General features: G+C 33.6%; 1 protein-coding gene across 1 annotated transcript in view; it reads right to left on the reverse strand.

Moving 5' to 3' along the window:
- The window catches only part of KCNH5 (potassium voltage-gated channel subfamily H member 5), a 323,014-nt gene that overhangs the window by 218,286 nt on the left and 84,185 nt on the right, over positions 1-20,543 (reverse strand). The window contains exon 6 of the mRNA XM_049770324.1: positions 14,296-14,688. Within this exon, the coding sequence (XP_049626281.1) occupies positions 14,296-14,688 (393 nt within the window). The remainder of the gene's footprint in view (positions 1-14,295; positions 14,689-20,543) is intronic.

The raw sequence follows: 20,543 nt of genomic DNA on the forward strand, positions 1-20,543 counted from the left end.
GAAAATGAGAAAATTATGTATCTTAAGTATAGGAATAATTATCGTATATACAAAGATCAACTTCTAAGTAAGTATCAATTGTTATTTAAGATAACAATGGTGACAGTGTTTAGATAGCAATAAATTCCAAACTTCCTTGTTTCCATATAAGAATCATTTCATAATAATAATTGAAAGCATTTATTATGAACAAACATTAGTAAAAAGAGAATTCTTTGCATGTTAGGAACAAAATCAAATAAAAGAATTTGATTGCTGTTTCATTGTTTGTTGCTTCCAATCTTGCCAGAACTAATTCCCTCAGCCTAATTCCTTGTCTGCAGACTATTCTGTAAAAGAAAACACTCTGGAAATGCACCAGATTTTTCAAATATAAGAATGTCTGCCTCAATCTGTGTTTTATGCAACCTCAATAATATTCTCTACCATCAGTTCCTACCTGGCATGATCCAATTTGGAGCCATGACTGATTCTTATCCATTTTCCAAATTACCTCCTGTCTTCTCCTACTGATTCCTCTTATATCAATATCTTGTATAGTTGAAGAGCAGTTTTTAAGGTAGAAGATGGGTTGTTTGAGTTCATTTGGTTATGCCTTATTTATTTGGTACTCATTTGTATCCAAAAGATTTTACTATCAATGCAAAGGCCCAGCTTGAGAATTTAAAGCCAAAGAAAGTCACTAAATGTGTATGGAAAAATTGGGGCCAGAGTGATAGCACAACAGGTAGGGCATTTGCCATGCACATGGCCAACCCAGGTTCAGTCCCCAGCATCCCCTGTAGTCCTCCAAGCCTGCCAAGAGTAACTTCTGAACACATGAGTAACCCCTGAGTGTTGCAGGTGTGGTCCAAAACCAAAAATAAAAAAAAAAGTTATCAAGATCAAAAGATTAACACCCAGCAAAGATACCTCTATAAAAGAAGGTGTAATAGGAGCCATAGCATTAGCACAGTGGGTAGGGCATTTGCTTGCACGCAGTCAACCCAGGTTCAATCCCCAGCATCCTCTATGGTCCTATGGTCCACCAGCCCTCCAGGAATAAGTTCTGAGTTCAAAGCCAGGAGTAATCCTTGAGCACTGTTAGGTGTAGGCCAAATACTCCACCACCACCACCACCAAAAAAGCCTGACAACAGGTAATCTGACAATATTATGTACATGAGAGAATAAGGTATTCATGGAAAGATATTTATGCAAGAAGTCAGCATAATTCTCAAAAGATAGCATATCCTGGAGAGTTACACTTATGATTTCCTCAGTCATTTATGGAATCTTGAGTTAAAATATCAATATTTTAATACACTTTGATTTGACATTGTAAATATAGGGATTTGATTTCTTTTTCCTCACTTTCTCCTTTCCTCCCTCTCTTTCTTTCCTTTCCTTCTTCCTTCCTTCCTTTCTTGTTTCCTTCTTTCTTACCTTTATTCCTTTCCTTTCTTCCTTCCATCCTCTTCTTTCTTTCTTTCTTTCTTTCTTTTCTTTCTTCTTCTTTCTTTCTTCTTCTTTCTTTCTTCTTTCTCTTTCTTCTTTTTTTTCTCTTTCTTTCTTTTTCTTTCTTTCTTTTCTTTCTTTCTTTTCTTCTTCTTTTTCTTTTTCTTCTTTCTTTCTTTCTTCTTTCTTTCTTTTCTTTCTTCTTTCTTTCTTCTTTCTTTTTTTTTCTTTTCTTTCTTCTTTTTTCTTTTCTTTCTTCCTTTCTTTTTTCTTTCTTTCTTTTTCTTTCTTTCTTCTTTTTTCTTCTTTCTTTCTTTTCTTTCTTTCTTTCTTTCTTTCTTTCTCTTTCTTTTTTTCTTCTTTTTCTTCTTTCTTTCTTTCTTCCTTTCCTTCTTTCTTTCCTTTTCTTTCTTTTTTTTTCTTTCTTTCTTTCTTTCTTTCTTTCCTTTTCTTTCTTCTTCCTTTCCTTTTTTTCTTTTTTCTTTCTTTCTTTCTTTTTCTTTTTCTTTTTCTTTTTCTTTCTTTCTTTTTCTTTCTTCCTTCTTTCTTTCTTTTTATCTTTCTTTCTTTCTTTATTTCTTTCCCAACACTATATGTTGCACAGACATTACTTGCTCTACTTCAAGTATCCAGTTGCTAAATTAATATATATTGTCTTTATACCTTAACACTGTATTTCTGGTCTCTCCATTTCATTCCATTCAAATAGAGAATCTTTATTCCAGTATGTCACAATTTGACTACTATAGCTATAAAGCATAATTTAAAGTCAGGAAATGTAGTGTCTTCCATATGTTTTTTCATCAGAATTTCTTTGTCTATTTGGTGATTTTTATGATTCTATTCAATTTCAGTAGAATTTATTCTAAGTCCTTGAGGAATGTATCAGAATTTTGATAGGGACTTCACAGAATCTGTATATAATGTTTTGGGTATGATAGTCATTTTAACAATGTTAATTATTGTAATCTACAGATGTGAATTATTATTTCCATTCTTGGTATCCTACTTTAATTTTTCAATAGTGATTAAAATCTTCAATATATATTCTTTAACTTTCTTTGTTAAATTTATGCCTAGATACATAACTTCTGAACATTATTTTGATTGAGATTGTGTTTTTTGTTTTTTTTTCTTCTAGTATACTGTTTGCATTTCAGAATGCAGTGGGGTGGCAGAGAGAAAGAATACAATGAGTAGGGTTCTTGCCTTGTATATTGCCAAGTCAGTTTTAATTCCCAGCACATCATATAGTCCTCAGAGCCTGCTAGGAGTGATCCCCAAATAGAGTAGGCCAAAAGCACCATCAGATGTGACCCCCAAAAAATACAAAAAATGTACAAATTGTTTTTAGTGTTAATACTATCACTGGGATTGTTAAGGAACTTTTGTGTCTTGTTTTTCATTTAGAGCTACACCCAATATTGCTCAGGGGTTATTCCTAATTCCATAACTCAGGAATTACTACTGGCAAGCTTGGTGAGCTTGAGGAACCATCTGAGATGCCAGGGATAGAAAGTAGGCAAACACCTTACCTACTGTACTATAGTTCTGGTCCCATTAAGGTGCTTTTTAAAATACATAATCATGGGGATGAATGGAGATAATACAGTGAGTAAGGCATTTGCCTGATTGCAGCAGACCCAGGTTCAAGCCATAGCATCTTAACCCTTTCAGGAGTGATTCCTGAATGCAGAACCAGGAGTAACCACTGAACACCAAAAACAAAACAAATAAACAATGCAGCTAATGTTTGTTTACAAGGGTTCCTAAAATACCCTAGAGAGTACCAAAATCAAATCACCACAGCAATAGTTTTATGTTCTTCGGAGCAACTCAAACAAAGACATTATTAGAGATAAATATGTTACATAATTATATTATAATATTATATTAATATATTATATTATATTATATATATTATATTTATATATTATATATTATATTATATTATATTAATATATTATATTATAATTATAAAAATTTGTCTTTAAATAAATTTAAAAAAGCTTTCCTAATGTACACTCAACAAGAGCATTAAAACTTGTGAGATAAAAACATAACTTCATGGAAAAAAATGAGCACCCAATTGTTTCCTGGATCATACCAGCAGTGATTCCTGAAGGCAGAGACAGGTCTAAATTCTCTGTACCACTTGTTATGACCTAAGTCATGCCCCGTCCAAGAAAAGAGATAAAATCATGAAAGAATAGGAATTTCCTCAATTTGATCAAGATCATTATAAAAGTACTCAAATGATATAATAGATAATGGTGAAAAATAAGAAGCATTCCCACTAAGATCAGGAAAAGGATTCATAAAAGAATGCTTATTCACAGGTCCAGAGCAAGTAGCACAGTGGTAGGGCATTTGTCTTACATGTGGCTGACCCTGAACTGACATGGGTTAAATCCCCAGGATTCCATATGGTCCCCAAGCCAGAGCGATTTCTGAGTGCAGAGGCAGAGGTAACTCCTGAGCACTGCCAGGTATAACCTCCCCTACAAAAAATAGAATATCTATTCTCATGAGAACTTTCCAAAATCAAGCGAAAAGTCTTAGCTAATAAAATGAAAACAAAAGAAAATAAGCACTATGTATATCAATAGGAAGAAAAAAATAAAACTATTTTAGATGACCTGGATATCTGAGTATCTAGGTATCAAAATAAAAAACAATGAAACTATATACTCTGTAATTAATAGTAAATAAAAAGCAATGTTATAAAAATCTTTATAGGATAAAAGTCATTGTGTAGTGATCAATAACTTTTTCCATGCAAGCAAAAATATAAAAATTAAAACATGATAATTTTTGTATGACATCTCTAAAAGAAATACTTAGATATTAATTCAGCAATATATGTATAAGATATATTTTAAAAAATTATAAATCTCTGCTGAAATAAACCAAAGACCTAAAAACTGGACCGATAGTCTATACTCATGAAAAAAGTATTCAATATTGTCAAGATGTAAGTTCTTCTTATATTTACTTATAAATATAAAATAATCTAAATAAATTTCCAGGTAAGTTTTTTGTGGATATTATAAAATGATTCTAAAGTTTACATGGAAGTAAAACTTGTACTGAATAGCCACAAAAAGGTTGGGAAAAAATAGAATCTTAGACCAAACAATATATTTTTCCAACATATTAAAAAGCTATTTACTTAACAAATTTGGTGGAAGAATACACAAATACACCTAAATCCAGGGTGGAGTTACAATAGATCAATAAAAAAGAATAAAGAGAACTAAAATAGATCCACATAAATAATGGAAAAAGATATATTTTGATAAATACTGCTGGAAAAATTAGACATGCAAAACAATAAACATAAACATGTCTTAGACCCTATACAAAAACTTAATTCAAAATGGGCCACAAAATTAACTGTACAGAACCATAAGAATTTCAGAAAGTATCATGAGCAAAAAACTTAGGTAACTTTGCATATGATGATCTTCATACAAAACTGATGACACAATCCATGAAAGAAATAATAAAATGGGCTTCAATAAAACTTAAAATTCTATTCTGTGAAAAAATTGTCAAAGAATGAAAAAATAAGATGCATAATGGAAATATTTTTAAAATATTAGTAACAATTAAGAGCACTGTTATTTGAAATATACCAAGAACTCTTACAACCAAAAAATTAGAAAATTAAGAATCTAATTTAAAAATTAAAGATGAGCAAAATATAGGAACAAGTAACCAAAGGACATTCCCAGATGGCAAATATGCTTTAGAAAATATGTTCAACATTGTATGCCATCAGAGAATGGCAAATTAAAACAATAATTAGGTGACACTAAAAAAATTTATTAGAATGACCAAAATATAAACTCTGAAAACACCAATAATATGGTAACTATCGAGATGAGCAAGAACTCTCATTCTCTGCTAGGAAGGAATGAATAAAGGCATAGCAACTTTGAAGTTTAACAATCTTTCTACAAGAGTGAACTTATTTTTCACATAATTCAGAAATTTTATATCTTATTAAGTACTCAAATTAGCTAATAACTTTGTCCACACAAAACCTTGTTCACAAAAGTTGATGCAGCTTATTCATAATAAACCAAATCTTAGAAGCAACCATGATGTCTTTTCATAGGTAAATGACTACACTGTGATATATCTGACAGTAAAATATTAATCGGTATAAAAAGAAAAATGTTCTAAAATTCATATAAAGACAGGAAGAATCTTAAATGCATAACAGAGTGAAGAAAGACAATAGGAATAGACAATAATTCTACTGTTTGGTTCCAAGTATATATTTTAAATTTGGATAAGGAAAGCTAAGGAGACAGTAAGTGAATCAGTGGTCATTAGAGATGAATGGAATAAATGGGCAGAGTTCAGGATTTTTAGGTGAATGAAACTTCTTTTTAAAGCTGTAATGGTGGCTGATCTGGCTACATATTTATTATACAGAATGTACTAACCAACAGGGACTCCAAAAGTAAGCTGAACTTGAGAGATAATGTCATAGATTTATGAATAACAACAAACATATCCCTCCAAAGAGAATATATAGATAATGGTGAAGGTTTTGCACTTGTAGAGGTCATTTCTGTGTAGGAAAGATCTATTTTTTCTTCTCAGTGTTGAACTTAAAACTACTCTTATAAATAGCATTTGGGGGGCCGGAGTGATGACATGGAGGTAAGGCATTTGCCTTCCACGCAGAAGGACGGTGACTCGAATCCCGGCATCTCATATGGTCCCCAGGGGCGATTTCTGAGCATAAAGTCAGGAGTAACTCCTGAGCGCTGCGGGTGTGACCCAAAAACCAAAACAAAAAAATATAGTATTTGGACAGATAGGGGAGAAGGCTTAAAAAACTGGAGCACATTATTCGCATGAGGGGACCCTGAATTCAATTTCCTGTCTCCCAAGATCAAGAGTAACCCCTAGCACTGTGCCAGTAGTGAACCCAAGTACCACTGTATTTGGCCCCTAAAACAAAATACCCTTTAGATAAACATACTAATACTAAATTGAATTTTATGAGTGAACTGGACAGTGTTTCTATGAAGTTAACAAGATTAATTCTTGAAATACTAAAAAATTAAATCTAATGTAATCTCTACATAAGCCACTTAAGTATTTTAAACTATACTGTTTAATTTAGGAAGAAGCATCTAATGGTGCTCAGGAATTACTCCTATCTCTGTACTCAGAGATCATTTCTGGTGGTGCTTTGGGACTATAAAACATGCCATCAGGACCACATAGAAACTCTCCACATCTTCCATATGATTTAATTTTTTAAAGTTACAAGGAAAATAGCATTAAACTGCAATTTCTAACTTGATATTCTTTATGGAGAGTCTGAACATTGTAAGAGAAAAGAGAAGATACAAACGGAATAAGATCACTAAAAATCTTCCAGCATAATTAAATTTCTTTAATTTTTAACTATTTATTTGGTAGCTAAATAAAACAACATTTTCAACGCAAATATATATGCTAACAAAATTACGTTAACAACTTGATGATCATAACTCAAGGAAGATACTAACAATTGTCTTCCACAAACTTTTTTGAAAATTAAAAATATTAATATATTTTAGTTTAACAAATTCTGGCCCATTCATTTTGCCTACAGAAATTATACAAGAGTAATCTTTTCCTTCAGTTTTTTTTTTCTGACTTAGATTATCATGCTTATTATACAATTCATTGTCCTCTAAATTCACTGGATATGTTTCCAAAGTCTATTTTTATGACTAAATGGTGTGTTACTGCAGCTGCCCCATCTTCTTTGATGTTCTAAAATTCAGCTCCCATACACCTTCCAGAAATCAGGCTCTGTGGATCCCCAGAGCTGTATTCAAATGCAAACTACAAAGGAACTCGCTTTTATTGCTTGCAGTCACTAACACATCATTTACATCCTGTAATGATCTCTATCCCATTTGTATATCTTCTTTTCAAATGGACGCTTCCTCTATTGGCTTCTGTCTTTCCTGCATCACAGCTCTCTTAAAAAATCACATATCCAGTTTGTGAATTTCTACTAAATCAAATTACCTTCCAAGAGACTGAGACAATCTTGAAAATTAAGTTATTAAGTCCTGTCATATTGCACCCACATGATATTAAAGAATTAAACTGTACATTTAGACTCATACTTTCCTATTCCTGAGCCATCACTTGCTCATTTCTTCATTTTGTTAATCCTATTTTGTGTATGTGTGAGTGTACAATTTACTCAAAATTCTTCCTAACACTTCATTGTTTCAGATCAGTCAGTCATCAACGTATGCTAGAGTAATGAAGTAATATCAAGAAGAATGGACACATTCTTCACCATCACAGGGCTTATGAGAAATCTCAGTAAATAAACACATACAAATGAAGTAATAATAGCCCTAGACATGAAGAAATCATTCATGTCTCTTTTTTCATTATTCCTTTTTACAGTCTGGTGACGTAAGTCAGCATTCCTTCCTGTTTGTAACAGATTAAAAAACTCAAAGTTATAATAATCAACCCAAAGAAAACAATAAATGTTTCCTACAGAAAGTATGTGGATCCCAAACCACACAACAAATTTTATGGCACTCATTAAGACACATAATAATATTAATTATAATGAACATAAATGGATATACATAAATGTAAAGATATACACAGAGCAGCTATATAACAGTACAGGGAGGTTTCATGAAAGAAAAATGTCCCAGAATATAAAATTTTATATAATACATAATAAAGATCTGACCTATCAGGACTAAGCCATACATATGATAAGCCAAAAGTACATAAAAATAATGTGAGTACAAACTTTAGAGACATATGAATACATCTAAGCAAGTGCTGACAATTAGTTGTTGTTTTTTTTTTTGTTTGTTTGTTTTTGGGCCACACCCAGCTATGCTCAGCAGTTACTCCTGGCTGGATTGGGGGATCATATGGGATGCAGGGGATCAAGCTCTGGTCTGTCATCAGCATGCAAGGCAAACACCCGACTGCCATGCTATCACTCCAATCCCATGACAACTAGAATTTATAATAATATACACACCAAGTAAATTGGGACAACCAACACAAACCTGGTCTGAGACAAGTTGGCAGTTAATTTGTTTTGGGCACCCGGTTGGGTCAGAGCTGAGTGGGATCCCTCATATGAGCCCAATTCTCTGCAAGTTCCAACACAGTTAGCTTCTCTTTCAATTCATCTTTTCCTGCTGCCTGCTGTTACAGGTCACAGTAGCTCAGGTCAGGCATGCTAATTCTCTCTGATGCTTTCCAAGTTTCATCACAAGTGTTAGGAGAACATTCCAACCCCCAAGGACTTCGGGTTCCCTCTGCCTCCTTCCATTATTCCTGACAAATATCCATCACTCTCTAAACTCTGACATCCCCGTTAGGTAGATGCTAGAACCTGCCTTGATCAGAATAACCCCAACTTGATCTATAATACTTGCTGAGACACAGACAGTCTTCCAAGTCTCCCTACAAACCAAATACATGCTTTCATGTATACATACATCTACAAGAATATATCTACAAAAGTAGAACTGGTAAAATTGTGTGGTGTCCCATAGGACATTCAGTTTAAAGAAAGGACCATGTCTCCTTTTGGCTAGAGTTAAGTGATCAGGAAAAACAAATAATACAACTAAAAGATTGGAAAACAACTCCATGGGTTAAAATACACCTGGACCCAGGTTTCACATCAACATGCAGGTGGTAAGCACAGTCTTTTCTTGGGAGAAGGAAGGTTGGGCAGAATTCTTTAATAGATGCCAGACTTTTCAGAAGGAGGACTGATACCAATTGTACTAAAATAATTTTGCAGAGTCTTAGAGTACAGTCATGGTCCTTAATGACCACCATGGCATCCACAGATCTTTGTTCAGTCCCTTCCTCATGATTGCTCTTTTTCTGGATGAGCCTACTACCTTACTTTCAAGGGCAAGTTCTAATAACAGAACAATCCAGAGAGTAGACCCTATGAAGTGATGGGAAGCTGGAAAGAGTTATGTACACATTTTCTATTTATCTGAAGTTGGCAACATATGACAAGGGGCTTCATAAATGATGTAAGAATCACTTACGTTGTTTCAGTAATAACATTGACGTTTGAATGAAAGAAAAATACTCTGTTAAACAAAAAACATATAGTTTTTATGCATGTTTGCATATAATTGCACAGACACTGAAAAAGCCTGAATACATCCATGATGTTGGCAGTAGTCACTTCTTTTGGCCATATTGGAAATTATTAAATTTTGCTTTCTATATTGTCCTGAAACATCCAGGACTATTCACTATATCAGACAAGTATCGCACCACGGCAAATTAGAAAGTAAGGAATATGCCATGGTGTTGGGTTACTGAACCTACCTAATCAATAATTGTGCCCCACTCTAGAGTGTGACTTGGTGATAGTATATTGGATTATTCCTTGCTTGGTATTCTGCTCCCATCCTAGGGTGGAACCTGATTCTTGTGTATAAAAGCAAGGATCTGAGGAAGGCTGAGGGATTCTTCAGCCTTATCCACTGAATAAAGCTGAGATCTCCTGAAGCCTGGCTGCCTGTGAATTTTCTACCCACCGCTATCCTGAACCCTCAGACCATCCAGCTGAACAGGGTGGCAGACCAGTGGTCCGAGCTGGAGGAGAAAGACCTCATCCTTCATCTCAATAATTTGAAAGATGAGTAGTTTAATATAAGTATATAGAAAGAAAAGATACTAAGGAGTTAAATATTGATGTGAAAGCTGTTATGTAATCAACTAACAAAAAAACTTCCAAACCAGTAGAAGAAAACCATGAATCAAAGAAAATGTTAATGCATTCCAAAGATGCTGAAAAACAAAAAGCAATAAAAATTAGCAGTGGGGAAAAAAAACCTTTATGGTAGAAAATAAGATGATCTTAAAATAAAAGTTTAATTAATGTAATCATTATGCAGAAATTACTTGCTAGCTATATAAACTCTCAGAATCCGTATAAACTGTAAAAGATATAACTAGGGAACAATAACCTATAGTGATGAAAAAGTAAAAAACCAAAATAATCATATACAAGATTTTAAGAAAAGGCTAATTTAACTTTATTAGTATCAAGCCAAACAGACCTTAAGGTGAAAAGGGTCATATTGTATACAAAAAAAATCTAGAAAATAATGTGAAGGAAGTAACTCATAAAGAATAGAAATAAATTAAGTATTGAAAAATAGGAGAGAGAAGACAAGGCAATTAGATGATATTTAGAAAGAACCAATGCCTAAATAAAAGAAATTTTAATAAGAGAGGTAAAGGGAAGCGATGGAATCAGGGAAAGAATCCTCATAGCAAAAAAGAAAAGAAAAGAAAAGAAAAAAGCCAAAACAGGAGCCATTTTCTAAATGCAAAAGGCTAACCATCAGTGTTCATTGAATATTATGAAGACAGACCCTTTTGGGAAATCTGCATCAAACTTCTCAAAAGAAAAAGAAAGGGCAGCATATAAAGGATCAGAAATCACAATTAGTTCAAGTTTCTGAAAGGCTTATTAAAAGGTAGATTGCAACAAAACTTGATAATGCCAATTTTTCTAAATAGAGCTTTCACTAATCTATATTACTTTTAGTGAGAGTGTCACTACACCAACAATTTATCAGTTCAGGTACACTAAGGAATAGATACTAGGTCAGTCTTAGACGTGCAAGAATATTACTGAGATAAATGCTTGGCAAAGATAATGGGAGAAGAGAGGACAGGGAGATTTTTAGGCCATGATGCACCATCAAGACAGAAAGAACAATTGTGTAAGAAGAACCTTAGTATAAGCAAAAAGAGAGTCCCAGAGCATACATTGCTCTAAGAGTTCTATACACAGCAAGAGTTGACATATTATAATGATCTTGCCATTGTCAGGTGATTGGTTGGGGAAATAGCTTCAGAGTGTGACCCACAGCAAATGGATAACGCAGTAACTATCAGTCGACTATGTTTATTGGTATATTGATAAATGAGTGATTCAACAGAAAGTTTCAAAAAGTCTTTCTTAATAATATCATTTTCAGCTTCCAACATATAAATTAAATATTGCATCTATATCCAGTTTTACGTGCCAGTGTGATGTTAATGGATGCTAAATTTGAAAGAAAGGCTAGGTCACCATGTCTGCATAGCTCTACAGACTCATTCTGTTCTCAAAAAATAAAGATAAAACCAAGCCATGAAAAATCATGGATACACTGGCCACAGAACTAAAAGCTGGCAATCTCCAGAGGAGTGGGTGAGCCAAGCCCCTATTCCGCTAAAGCCACATCTGCTACATCCATTACCCTTCATCACAGTTTTGCCAATGGCCTTGCTTCACCACCCCTCTGTGCAGAGATACTTATCTGATCAAACTCTAGGCTTGCCAGTATTTGGACACCGGGACAATTTTTGGAGTGAATGCGGTACCCTCCCCATTCATTCCCCACCATCCTATACTTACAGGAAACCTGGTAGCCATAACTTATGGAAAACCAGTAATAGTGGTTTGGATGTCTAGACCATCCAATAACTTAATTTGTTTAGTATTGTTATCCCCAGAGGGACACACCAGTTTAGGTGCCAATGTGTAACTAAAGTCATTCAATGTTCAGAAACTAACAGAATGGTCAGCTAGCAACAAGATCTTACTAAACTGTTGGCAATGATTTCATGACCTAATTGGAGATACAATAATTTTCACAAATTTGCTTGTTATTATACTTCTTTTCTTTTCTCCCCTCCTCTTTCTCCTTTTTTTCTCTTTTTCTATTCTTTTATTTTTTTTAACAATTTTTCTCTCACTTATTAGAAACAAATGTATTACAATTAGCTATATCAACTATGTAATTCATGTTCTTTTAAAGTAAGTTAAATTAAAAACAAAGACTAGAAATGCTTTTTCAATCCAGGAGCCAAATACCAGGAAGACACAAAACTTTGTTCCACAGAACAGATTTTCTAGATGAGGTCTCTAAATAATGCACTTCCTTGGCCACTGAACTCATCAACCAAGAGAGTTTATTAGTGTGATAACTATAAAGGATACATTATTATAGTTTATATTTTATTTTGTATTTTCAAAATATTGAGTGCATTTATCATTGATTAACTTATTTTTATTTTTATTAATTGAGCAAATATTTGGATTATTTTTATCAATATTTTTATTTTCATTTTCTAAAAAACTCAATTTTTAATCTTAATGTATTCATCTTCACATAGTAATATTGTAAGTCAAATATATCTTATTGTCTCCATCCATGATTACTATTTTAAAAATTAACCTCTCCAGGGACTAGAAAGATAGTACAGTGTGTGGAGCAACCAAACTGAGTTTGATCCCAGGCAATGCATATGGTCCCCCAAACAATTCAAGGAGTGATTACTAAGTGCCAAACAAAGAAAAATTACTTAACATAGCCAAATTTTGCCTTCCAAATAATAAATAAATAAAATTAAAATTAATTTATCTCAATACTTCCTAGAGAGTAAATAGAAAATCAAAACACCTTTAAAAATCTCAAGAGGTAAAATCTAAATAACAGTAACATATACAGTTTCAAAGTGCAAATTCTACATTATCTTTCAATATTATTAACATTGATCTAATGTTGACATTTTATGGAAAAAATTGCAAAAATGTTTGTCTACTTCCCAGTACACATAGAATGACAACAATGACAATATAATGGAATTTTTTTTCCATATGAGCAATTTACAAAGACAAATTTGAATCCTCGGGGAAATTAAGTTTTTAATAGTATTGTTATAAACACATTTTCATAATAGATAGTCTACACTGACTCATTTATATATTAGCTAACATTATTAGTTCCATCCTATTAGTTTGGTGTAGAGAAAGTTAAAAATTATCCACTATTAACATAAAGGTTAACGCTACACAATGTGATATTTCATAATATTACATTTTAAAAGTAATTCTAATTGTACAGATCACTAATTGAGCAGAATCATGAATTGTACCATATATAAGAAGTAATACAAAATACAAATGTACTCAAAATTTAAGGCATAATCTTTGCAATAAAGAAGAAACCAAGAAGTGAACTATGGCTTAATGGTAGAGAACTTGACTTGCAGTGTGTCTCTGGGTTTGATTCTCAACAATGTATGATTTACTTGGAGCAGTCCCTGAACCATGAATTAGTCGTAGCCCCTGAGCATAGTCAAGAATGGTTCAAAATATATGAATAAATGAAAGCAAAAAAGGCAAAAAAAAATCACAAATTGCTTGCCCATAAATTTTCTATTTTGCGAGGAATAGAGTATAGCCAAGTCAAGTGCTTGCTTAGCATGCAACCAACATAGATTTGATTTACAATACTACATAGGGCCCCTGAGTACCATCAAAAGTGATTCCTGAGTGATCGCAAGAGTATCACCTGATCACAGACATGTGTAGTCCAAAAGCAAAGAACAAAAAAGTTACCCATTATTCATTCTTCTACTAACTGTAGCATTGCTATAAACAAGGAGACAAAAGATCTATGGATGCACAGACGAACATTTAAAATGCTCTTTTTCAAATAAAATTATTTACCTTTTCATATATCAATCAATTATCTACTTTATAAACTTTTTTCCCTACCCCACTCTTCCAACTCCAGTCTTCAGCCACAACTATTTCCCTAATAATTGGGTTATTGAATTAGAAGTCAAGAAAGAGATAAAAATTAATTTAAGGCAATCAAATATAATCATTTATGGCAAAAAGTTTGGGAGGATGAAGATTGAAGACAACAGCTACATCTATGTTTATGTCACTGGTAAATTTCTTTTATCTAATGTTCTTAAAATATATAGTGCACAGGATGCATAAACAAAACAAAATGAAACTTACCTCGTCCACATTTTCAAAGGCATTGATGATGTCATAAGGTAAACAGGATAAGAGATCAATCACAAACCAAGTTTTCAGATAGTTCATCCTTATCAGCTTGGGGTCAGAAATGACCTCTCCACCAGGTCCCACAAAGGTTGTATGAAAATTCAAAACAATATCAACCAGAAAAATAACATCTACCACACTATCCAGCACCAGCCAGGCTATGTTGTTCTGTTTCGTTTTGAAGGAAACGTTGTAAGGAACCATAATGGCGGTGTAGAAGGTAAGAATTAAAATCACCCAATCCCAGGTAGTTTTAAAAGCGCAATAGTGTAAAATAATATGTGGTGGTGTCTTGGGTGCTTCTTGCTTATATTGAGGCAGGATATCTGATCCCAGCTGAAGAACCTGTAAGAGAGGAAACATATAGGCATCAGGGACTTCAAAATTTCTGTGCAGTTAATAAAAAAATTCAAAATAACCCACAAGAGTGTACCAACCAAGCTATAAAAGTCAAATAGTAAAACATAAAAGGGGATGATATGAAAATTGCTAATCCTGAAGAAAATGGCTTTCATGGAAATATGGATATTACCAGTCTCACAGCCTTAGAGCTGCATTCTGGGTACCAAACCATAGTATCCTGGTTTCCAAGCAAGACACAAGACACATCTATGGTAGAGCCTTCCTCTTGCAAGCTACATCAAACCTCATTCAGGAAAAAAAAACACAAGCTTAATTGCTTTGCGAAAAATTGTTCTGAATACAGAGCAATTTTATTTCTCTGTAGAGTCCAGAACATTACATAGCACTAGAGATGTTTCCTCCCATGCATGGTACCTACTGCAGTCAACTTACAGGTTTGCCTAGAATTACAAAACCCATTTACAGTCCAGAAGTTACAGGCATGCATCCTTCCAAAAGTTTGCATTTGAAAACAACTTAGCTTTTATTTACTGCTACAAAAATTTTTTTTCAGGCGGAGTTTTCAATTTTTATGACAAAGCAAAAAAGCAATAAATTAGCCTTCAGTGTTGTTTTGCAGCAGCCTCTTTGAAGAAAACATGCACTGGCAAACCCCTTCCTTAGAAACTATGTAATACAGCTGGATATTTTGGTATCATTCCAACCTGGGCTCAATGTTAGTATTATTTCAGATTTTGTGTATTATTTGGTGTAGTTTGGTGAGTGATTTGAGGGGTGTTGGAATACTTAAAAATGTTTCCACCTAAATTGCTGGTCACTGCTTTGATTTATATCGTACCCCATTAGACTGTTACATAAGCAAGATATACTTTTTGAGGAAAACTTGTGTTTGGGTGAATCATCAATCCATTCTTACACATTTTTATCACCTCAGGAAGATTAACTGCTTCTGAGATGGGTGAAATGTCCCACTAACAAAACCCAAACCAAAGATCTGGCAGACAAGTAGATCTTATAAATGGGCCAAGGAAAGAATAGAATAGATTACAGGGCAAGCAAAAAAGCATACACAAAAGAATAAAATGAAACATTTTAGAGTCTTCTAGATGTAGAGAATAGTAAATTGCCATGACTTTATACTTTAGGGATGCCTGCTAACTGGCTATGTGAAATAGCTCAGCCTCTGCTCTTTATGTAGCCATTGAATTTTGATGTTCTGACTAATACTTCTTAATATCTCTTTTAACCAACTTAAACAATAATTCATGTGTTTGGAATGAGGGTTGGGGAATGCTATTTTATCAAATCAATAGCCAGCCTGTGACTCATTTACAATGACCTAGGTGACCCTAAAACTTGAAAGGAAATTATATATTTGATGATCTCCAAGGCCCAAGAGCTCACTGTAATGATTTTAGTAAGCAATGAGACTTAAAAAAAGCCCTAATGACAGGCACAGCCCCATTATAATTGTGAATAGAACAGACTGCCTTTTCCTCCCTTTCTTTCAATTTGGAATTCAATAAGAGTGTGTTCCCTGCCCATAGCTAAAACTCCTTTGCTGTGCTGTAGAGTGTGTGTGTGTGGGGGGGAATTCAAGTAATCGGGTTCACTTTGTACCTTTTTGATAAGTGAAAAAACCTTCAGTACAATGCTATATGAACTTTAATTCACTTAGATTAAGCCTAAGACCTAATTTCTCACTGTTGGGAGGAGAAGTGGATGACGAAGTGTAGAAGTCTGTGAAGTAGTGGGCAAAGAAGGCAAACATTAGATTTAACATTTCTTCCTCAAACCTAAAATGGAAAAAATATTCAATAACTTGAAAGAGCAGATCAGAGATTTCTGCTTCCTGCCATCAATGAATCTAACACTAAAAAAAATTATGCTAAAGAATTTGGCGAAAGGAACTTCAAGTAGCTTTATTTATCTATGCATACAAGAATTCAAAATTTCTAGGACTTATGGAAATGGAATGTGTCAAAAGTTCAAATCGTCAAGCCATGCATTCATTATAAATTTCAATTTTTCAATGTAAAGATAGATGTAAATAAAATACTGTTTAGCATGTAACATCTGCACAAAGCAAACCAAATATACTAACATTTTTCCCAACTTGGGAGTTAATCTAACAAGTTTCCCTTGAATATAAAGCTTATATAACTGAAAATTAGTATATTTAGTATATATAGACATTTTTGGTAGTTTGAAATATAAAACATACAAATGATATTTCCTACATATACTCTTTCAGTCTGTTGGGTCTTAATAAATATTTATATTTATGTATTGATTCTTATTATTTTTTCCCAAATCACTTTTTTTCCATAAATTTTAGAAGAAATTTTACATTGGTGTGAAGTATTGCACACATAAAATAATACATAATGATGCTATCGCTTTCACCTTTCAACCAGTAAACAACTTCATTGTCATAAACATAAAATGTCCATTATATTTCATTTTAATGACTTACAATCTGTAATTACATAACTATAGTTAAAAAGCAAAGAGATAACAGGGGTGAAGGGAAGACAATATTGGTGGTAGGAATGCCCCTGATTCAATGTCATTATGTGCCTGAAATACTACTGTGAATGATTTGTAATCCACTTTGGTCAAAATAAAAATTATTAATATAAAAAGAAAGGAAAAATATATAAATATACCCAGTTTTAAGGTCATTCATAGGCCTAATACATTTTTATGTCATGAATCCCTTCCTTCACAAAAATAGATAAAGTAAAATTTGTAAGGCTGAAGAAACAGCACGACTGACAGAGCATATGGTTTTTCATGGGGGTTCTGGGTTCAATTCCTAGCATAAAGTGGCCCACAAGCACTGCCAAGAACTTTGTCCAAGAACAGAGCCATGAGTGGTCCCCAACCACTGATAAGTATGATTCGAAAAATTACAAAAAATTAAAACTACATCTTATAAATGCAGCGTTATAAATATGATTTAACTGCTATCATTTATTAAAGGGAATAAGTAAACATTTTCTTCTACTTCTATTAACAACTCAAAAATCTCAGAAAATCTTAAAAGTGCTGTGTGCCCTAGGATAGTATATCATCTTAAGAGATAGCATGCAGTCACTCTGAATTTACTATTTACAATCTGCTTTATATACTAGAATCATTTGTATATTTTTCAAAAAGTATCTTATACTTACACATAGATTGCATCCCAAAGATTAGTCATATATCATGATATATATATGAAGAAGATTAGATATTCTGTTAGATACTTAAAATATCTAATAGTCTATTGTATTTGTATTTTCAACACCTATCCAAGTAGTTATAATATACAGCCCAGGTAAAACTTATTTCTTATATTTCTCTTTGTTTTGCTTTGCTTAGCTTTGTTTTTTGCCCACATCCAACAAAGCTCAGAGTTTGATCTTGACTGTACTGTAGGATCACTCTGGTTGGCTCAGGGAATACCCTATTGGGCACTTGGAATCAAAAGAAGGTTAGTTGTGTGCAAGATAAGTGCTCCAACCTTATAATATTTTCCAGCCCCACATTTTATATTTCTTTAAACAATCTGATTCCAATATTTTAGCCTGTGATTTGTGTACATAAAGCCCTACAAAATTGTCAGAGAGGAGAAGCAGAAAGAGTAGTGAAAGGGAAGCAGAGTTTCAAAAATAATAAATGGTGCCCTTAGGCTTTGATCTTTTTCTTTGTATGTGAAACACAACTTTAATCTGTTATCTTCACTGTTTTTTAATAAAACAACAAACCTCCATTTTCATTGTTATTTGATAACTATTTTAATAAGCAATAAGCCTTTGGTAAAGGGTGTATTAATTCACAATTTCTATTGTGTCAACTTTTGTACCATTACAGACATATTCTTTTAGAATATGTCAATATCCTTATCCTCTGACTCTTATGGAGATAGGATCACTGATGTGGCAGGAATGTATATATTTATCTCCATTCAATGTAAAAGTGACAAGCTAAAGGCAAACAGAGAATGTCAGTGCTTATGGAAAATTAATAAACTGACTGCATGGAGATACATGGAGAACAGGATATTTAAAACTAGGCTTTAGCTCCAAAGGTGGGTTCAGGCAGGACTAAAATAATTTTAAAATTTATAAAGGTAATAGAGGCAGAAATGATAGGCTATAGATCCAAAAAGGAAATAGAGTCTAAAAGATTTCAACTTAAAATTATATGCTCTAAGAAAAAGTAGAAAAAAGTAATATACAGGTGTTAATAACTTAGTCTTTCATTTTGGTCAGCCTCTGGTGATCTAAAAGATACACAGACTTAGTTTTTGTTAAAATTCCCAATATTGGGAACAAAGCTATAGTAGAGTTGGTAGGGCACTTGTCTTGCATGCTGCTGACCCGAGTTCAATCCTTGAACTCCCCTATGGTCCCTCAAGCATTCCAAGGAGTAATTCCTTAGTAACCCCTGAGCATCTCCATGTGTGGACAAAAAGAAAAATATTTTGCATGCTCACTAAAATAAAGCCCAAGACATGAGGCCAGAGAGATAGCACAGCGGTAGCCTTGAATGCAGCAGACCTGGGAGGGACTCTGTTCAATTCCTGGTATCCCATTTTGCTCCCAATTTGCCAAGGGCAATTTCTGAATATAAGAGCCAGGACGGAGTGATTCCTGAGTACCTCTGAGTATGGCCCAGAAACCAATCAATCAATATAAACACATAAAGTTTAAATTTTAAAAAAGCCCAAGACATGGCATAAAGTAGTTTTATTTATTTACTTATTTATTTTGGTTTTGGGGTCACACCTGGCAGCTCTCAGGGGTTCCTACTGGCTCTATGCTCAGAAATCGCTCCTGGCAGGCTCGGGGACCATATGGGATGCCAAAATTCAAATCACCATCCTGCATGGCATGCAAGGCAAACACTCTACCTCCATGCTATCTCTCTGGCCCCTGGCATAAAGTAGTTTTATGTCTGATTTAGATATTTGCATTAGAGATGACTAGTAAAAAAAAAATACAATAACCAATATGCATGGCTAGAAAATAATCAATTGGTTAAAAAAGGAATAAAATTTCCTCAAAAAAATTAAAAGTAAAAATGACGGACTCTCATGTGTAAAGAAACTTTCTACTTGAAATGAAGAGGGGAAATCATAAGTGGTTTCTGCACAAGATAGAAAGTACTCGGGGCTGGCGAGGTGGCGCTAGAGGTAAGGTGTCTGCCTTGCAAGCACTAGCCAAGGATCAGGACCGTGGTTTGATCCCCCGGCGTCCCATATGGTCCCCCCAAGCCAGGGGCAATTTCTGAGCCTTAGCCAGGAGTAACCCCTGAGCATCAAATGTGTGTGGGCCGAAAAACCAAAAAAAAAAAAAAAAAAGATAGAAAGTACTCTACTCTATGTTCCCTTACCTTTTATTTCTCTATTATTTTAACAGAGAAAAGTCTGACTAGATTATAATTAAGACCTGAGAGGAATCATAATTAAAAGTCAGCAATCACAGGACAAGCTCTTACAGCTCATCTGGTTTTGCAGAAAGGGGCAACAATGCAGAAAAGAAGGTAGCTTCAAATTTAAATAACACTTGAGTGGTAATCATTACTAAACTAGTATTATCTAAGTGTGTGTTTTAAATCATGCAAACTGTATTTTACCTGTGATGTTTAATATTTTAGTTAATATTTACTTATGTGACTATATTGGATTTTTAAAACATCGAAATATTAATTTCTCTCCAAGCTCACTCTTTTCAGTAGAACAGAAAGTCATAAAAGATTTCTAGTACCATGGTCCAAAAAAAAACTCAAGAGCCCTCCAAATTTTTACTTGTAACACTCTCCTGGACTAATTTATTATCTACAAATTA

The sequence above is a fragment of the Suncus etruscus genome, chromosome 3 (genome assembly GCF_024139225.1).
Source record: "Suncus etruscus isolate mSunEtr1 chromosome 3, mSunEtr1.pri.cur, whole genome shotgun sequence".
Taxonomy (NCBI): Eukaryota; Metazoa; Chordata; class Mammalia; order Eulipotyphla; family Soricidae; genus Suncus; species Suncus etruscus.